At 52.0% G+C, this 5,686-nt stretch overlaps 1 protein-coding gene across 1 annotated transcript in view; it reads right to left on the bottom strand.

Annotated features, from left to right (window-relative positions):
• Positions 1–1,917: 1,917 nt before the first annotated feature.
• SRCIN1 (SRC kinase signaling inhibitor 1) overlaps positions 1,918–5,686 on the bottom strand; it is a 63,726-nt gene continuing 59,957 nt past the window's right edge. Inside the window, 1 exon segment of the mRNA XM_015599163.2 lies at positions 1,918–2,070. Coding sequence (XP_015454649.1) covers positions 1,936–2,070 — 135 coding nt within the window. The 3' untranslated portion in view covers positions 1,918–1,935.

Raw genomic sequence — 5,686 nt, 5'->3', positions numbered from 1 at the left:
ACAATATAAAATGTTAAGACACTTCACTTAAATGTAAAGAGTTGCCTGCAATTAAAAGTAATTGCATCATTTATGAGGTCCTTTTTTTTTCCTATTTTCCAGGGTTTTTTTTTTTTTTTTTTGGGGGGATTTTTTTTTTTCCTCTTCTTTTGTTCTTTTTCAAAAAGGCTAACTTGCCTTTGTACAAAAATGATCCAAAGTTAGAAAACAAGGATGAACCAACAAAAACAAAACAAAAAGAGAAAGAAATGAAGAAACACAACCCAATTTCCCCTCCCCCCCCAGCTCTCAATAGCTCGCCCAGGCTCTCCCTAAGAGAAGACCGCCCATCGGGCCCCAGGGGCTAGGAAGTGCTGCCCCTTCGATGGCTCCTTCTCTCTGTGCTTTCTAGTGGAGACAATCCCAAACCCCCCACCCCTGTGCTTACCCCACTTTGTGCTCCAAAAAAAGTCCTGCTCCCTGGGAACCCGGCTCCATCCTCCTGCTCCTCCTTTCCCACCCACGTAATCTCCCTGCTGGTCCCTCGGTCTGTCCTCTGGGGGGTCGGGGCTGAGAACCAAAACTGGTCTCTCCCTCCCCGTCTCAGGACCCGGCCCCAAAGCCTCACTGCAAGGCAGGCCTTCACAGGTCAGGGGTACTGGATGGCTGGTCAGGCCTCAAGGACCCTCAAGGATCTCACCAGGGGCCACCAGCTCCCCATAAAAACCATGTCTTACCCCTCTCCCCAAACCCCTCATCTCAAAGAGGATGGCTGAAGGTTAAGTCACCCCACCCCTGGAGTCAGAACTATCCTTACTGCCCCTTATCAACCCCTCCTGTATTCCCCCCATTTCCCTCATAACCAGACCCTTCCCACCACCCTCCAGGCCTCAAAATCTAATTATCTAGGGCCTTCATTCTTGCCCACCCTACCCCCATTAAATAAGTTAATGTCATTTAAAGTGCTAAATTAGGAAACTAAAAGTACCAAATACCCCTCCTCTAGGCTGCCCTCTCCCAAGGCAGTGTCCCCAGGGTCAGGCTGTCTGCTCAACCCACCATCCATGGCCAACCGTCTAAAAGGGTCCCTTCCTCCAGTCGGCAAAGGCCAGGTGGCCCCTCGCTACAGGGAGGGCATGAGGAAGCCAACTCCTCTCCAAAGATACACGGATCCGAAGTCCTCACACACCCCAGCCCCACACAAACTCTGGCCTCCCTCTCCAGCACATCCATCTTGACTCCAAGCCCACCAGGGCACTTGTGGAAGAGAGCAGAGGAGCAGCAGAGTTCAGTCACATCCCGAGGCTGGACAGGTGGGGAGCCTCCAGGGCCACAGTCTCCCTACGTCCCATTTTCCAGCCTGATATTGGGGTTGGTCCAACGTCCAGGTTTCCCTCCAGGAAGGTTGCCGAAGAAGGGGAGAGGGGCTGTCTCGCCGCTCCAAGTCTCCGTGGCTCAGAGTTTGTTTGGAGTGCTCTTGGGAAGTTCTGGGGAAGGCAGGAAGGGAGGGGAGGATGCGGGAACTTGAAAATGGACTTGGGAGGAAAAGTGGGGAAAGAGACAAGGGAGAGACTATGACAGGAAGTGGGCCCTTTTGGAATAGGAAATCAAAGGAAGGTGGTGTGTTTTTGGTTCTTAGTTTTACTGTTTTGCTTTTTTTTTTTTTTTTTTAAAGAAAAAGATAATTGAATCATTAAAAAAAAACCAAAAACACCAACAGGGGATGGGTATAGAGAACTGAATTTTTTTTTAAAGAAAAAGACAATTGAATCATTAAAAAAAACCAAAAACACCAACAGGGGAGGGGTATAGAGAACTGAGGAGGGCCACACCCTTGGCAACCCTTTGGAGGGTCTGGAGAATGAGGTGGGGTGGGGTGCAGATGAAGGGAAAAGTAGGGAGAGAAATGGCAGGGGTAAGGGAGGGGACAGGCTGGATTGGAGGTATGAGGGGCTTCTAGAAGGAGATGGAAGAATTCCTTGCCCCAAATGAAGTCAATACAGGGATAGAGGTTCTGGAAGCCGAGGGCTTTTCTGAGACTGGGCTTGAGGTCTCATTTGGCCCGCTCATCTCTTTAGATGGTTTAGTGGCCTGGAACAAAAACAGGGGTCAAGGGTCAGAGAGAAAAGGGAAAGTTTTTATGTTAACCCCCAGTTGAAGTTTTTAAAAATGAAAAACCTCCACATATTGAAGAGAAAATTAACTGCAGAAGGAAGAAGCCAGAGGGGCATCTGGAGAGGGTGGTCCCCTTACGATGGGGGTGGGGGGTGGCTACATTGGAGGCAGAAAAGGGGCATGGAGTTGGACCAAAGGGTCTGGGAACCAAAGTGGGAAGGTAGGTCCACGGTTGCTGATAGGAAAGAGAGAAAGTGGGAGAGACAGACCAGGGAAGCACAAGGGAGACCATCCCAAGGCCAGTAGACAAGAAGATGGGGAGCAGGGAGAGGACAGGAGAGGAAGGGAGAAGAAGTAAACCGTTAGCTGCCACAGGGGTGCAGGCCCTTGGAGCAGGATGGAGTAGATGGGCTCTAGTCCCAGCTGGCCAGCAGGCCCAGCCAGGGCCCCTTTCCAACTCAGCAGGAGGGTGATTCGAAGCAGAAGTTTTTGGGGTGGCAACTGAGGAGTGAGCTTGTCCTTTCTGGGGAGCACTTCTCTAAAGACCCCTACCCTCACCCCCACCCTCAAGGAAGCCATGGGAAATGGCACTCACTGCATCCAGTCTCTGGCCCAAGGCAGGAAGCCCCGCTGCATCCCATACAACTTTCTTCAGCTTTGAGCTGTGCCTTGTAAAAGAGGTCACTCCCTAGTGACATGTCCTGCACTCGCCAGTCAGCTGATAGTTAGAAATAGCTGAGGCTCCTCCCTACCTCCAGCAGGCTCCCTGTGTCTATACTGGTCCTGGAGGTTTGTATAGTTCCAGAGCCATCTGCATGGCTGAGGGGCTAATGTGTCACAAATGCAGATTCCCAGGGCATGCTCCAGAATCCATCTCTGGCATGGGCTCGAGAACCTGCATTTTAGGCAGATGGCCCCAGGTAATCCTGCTGCACACTTAACTTTGAGATCCACTGGGTCAAGGCTACACAGACCAGGTTTTCTTTCTGTCCCTCCTGGCCTTGCTTAGCTAATAGTGTGATAACCAAACGGTATCGATAAAAAAGACAGAAAGGAAGAGGAGAGGAAACAGTGCTGTGGCCCATCGCCAGAGACCTCCTGCAGATTAGATCTGGGCAGGGTCTCTCCATTTCCCATGACCTATATTATCAGCCAGCTGCTGGGTGGACTCTATCAGATGCCTCGCAGGGGTAGAGCCAGACCGTGCCTCCTGCAGCCTGGAAAGGAAACGAGGAGACCGCATGCAGCCTGACTGCTGACGGTGAACCTGCCCTTGCTGCTGGCGATCATTCCTTCTCCCCCCATGTGCTCAGTGATTCATCTGGGTTTTGCTCACCACACCGCAGTCTACGATCTACATTTTCCCCTTTAGGAAAATCAAGCGCCGGTTCCCCGTTTGGGTCTTCTACCCCTCTCCTCTTTACCACGGCCATACATTCTTTACTCAAAGGGATTCCAGAGCCGCAGACGCAGGATCTTTAGATTCACTTGGTCCTTTGTTGGGGGCCTCATGCCCCCTGCTCACGGGGTCCCAGTACCTGGGCCCTGAGAAAACTCGTTTAAAGGCAGTCAAGAGCTCTCTTACTCCCTGTCACCTACCTTGGGCTTCTGTCCTGCCCCTCTCCTCCCATCCTTTCCCATTTAAAGTTCTTTCTCCCAAAGCCGAGTGGGAGGGGAACACGTCCGCTCTCTCCCCATGTCTCTTCACATCTCACCATGTCCCAGGCCAGCTGCTGATTCCCTCTGGGCTGTCCTCTTTGTCCTCAAACATCTCTCTAGTTAAAAAGCTTTTTCTGTTCCTTCCCTTTAGCTCTCGTCAAGAGCCTCCATCTATTCTGAGCTTTGGTCTTCAAAACACCTGCCTTCCGGCTTGCGTCTCCACCTGACTCCTGTATTCACTCAGGTGATGTGTCCTTACCCAGGTGATGTCCCCCTTCTTCCACGGCCAGCACACGGCCTTTAAACATCAGTGCTCGGCAGAGTTCACCAGCTTACGTGGATGCCCCTTTCCTCCTCTTATGGCTGCTCTGTGAGCATATGTTTGGTAAAGTCCTCTCGGGCCATCTTCCCTCCCAGGAGACTGGCACAGCAACATCCAAAATCCACTTTCCCGAAGCTAAAGGAGCATGTCTTAACTACCCGGTGACCCTGTCCTGTGCTGCTCAGAGTTCTTAGGTGACACAGCTGCTGTCTCTGAAGGCTCCTGTCACTTCCATTTCACTGGCCAGCCCTCCCCTGTTGCTCCCAATTATATCCAGAGAAGCAGAGTTTGTCACCTTTGTGGCAGGGGAGAAACCTCATAGATGTTCAGTTTTCAGCTGGGGGAGACTGCAACCATTAGCCAGGACCTAGAAAACTGAACCCTGAACCCCTCCTCTTCCTGTGGGTCAGAGGCTAGCACCCTCTCTGTGCCCTGAACATGCTGACCTGTGCCTCCACGCTATGACACGCAGGTTTCTATACAGATGTAGATCATCTTGATGCAGCAGACCCTGCTGGCGCCTCCTCCAGGGCCATTCCCAGTGCCACCTTCCCCCTGCCCAATTGCCCTCCTTCCTTGCTATTTGCCTGAACCAGGCACTGGGCCATCAGGAAAGGTGGGGCCTCTCCTAGCCCAAGGTGGGTGGGTCCTGATAAATCTATGGCAACTAGAGCAATTCCTTCTCCTTGCCAGTAGCTGGTTTAGGCAGGGCAATCAGGTAAGAGGGCAGATCAGTTGCGAGCTTGAGAACTGTTGCACCATCTCAGAACTCCTCGCCGTACCCGCCCCCCCAACCCCCAATTTCTGTGTCTTTAGTTCTGGCACTTCTATTCCCCTCTGCTCATCACTGTCAAAGGCAGCTTCGAGCTCCATGTGTTAGAACCATGAGATGAGGCCTCTGCCTAGCCCTTGACAAATGCACACTGCGACCGAGGACAGTAGTGACTCCCTGCCTTTGCAGAGCACTTGGTGGCTTTCAAAGCTCATTCCCATACCCAGTATAATATGACCTCAGAACCTGCTGCTGGGTTTTTGTCCCTAGGGTACAGATGAGAAAAAAGCCTGCAGAAGGCAGAGGACTTTGATCAAGGTCACAGACTGAGTCAACACGGAGCAGCGTCTCAGCCCAGAGGACTGAGGGCCAGGTGACCCAGGGTGGTTGAGCAAATCGAGGGTACGCAGTAGAGGGCACCGGGAGAACTGGGTGGAGGGAACCCGAGTTGTCAAGAAGTGCCCTAGGTAGAGGTGACAGAAGTTACAGGGAAACCTCAGAAGGGCACGCATTTAGGTAAGGAGGCATGAGATAATTTTTTCTCTTTTCTTTAAAAAAAATTCTATAAGGAACACGTATTACTGTATTAGAAAGAAGATGCGTTTTTAAGAAAAAAGTCTATTAGAAAAGCGAGAGGGCCACAGCCAGACCAGTGGCAGCAGTGTAGAGAGAGAACTAGGTCTGTGTAGGAGCTCAGGCGAGGGAGGCGCTCACGGAGACACCTGAGGGTGGGCGGATGCCAGTGGGCGGGTGACATTTCCTGAGGGGACAGCCGCTGGGGCAGGCTTGAGCTCACAACAGAGACCTGAGCAGGGACAGATGGAGCCTGGCCCACGGGG

The sequence above is a fragment of the Pteropus alecto genome, unplaced genomic scaffold (genome assembly GCF_000325575.1).
Source record: "Pteropus alecto unplaced genomic scaffold, ASM32557v1 scaffold98, whole genome shotgun sequence".
NCBI lineage: Eukaryota > Metazoa > Chordata > Mammalia > Chiroptera > Pteropodidae > Pteropus > Pteropus alecto.
This window is presented reverse-complemented; position numbering and strand designations above follow the sequence as displayed.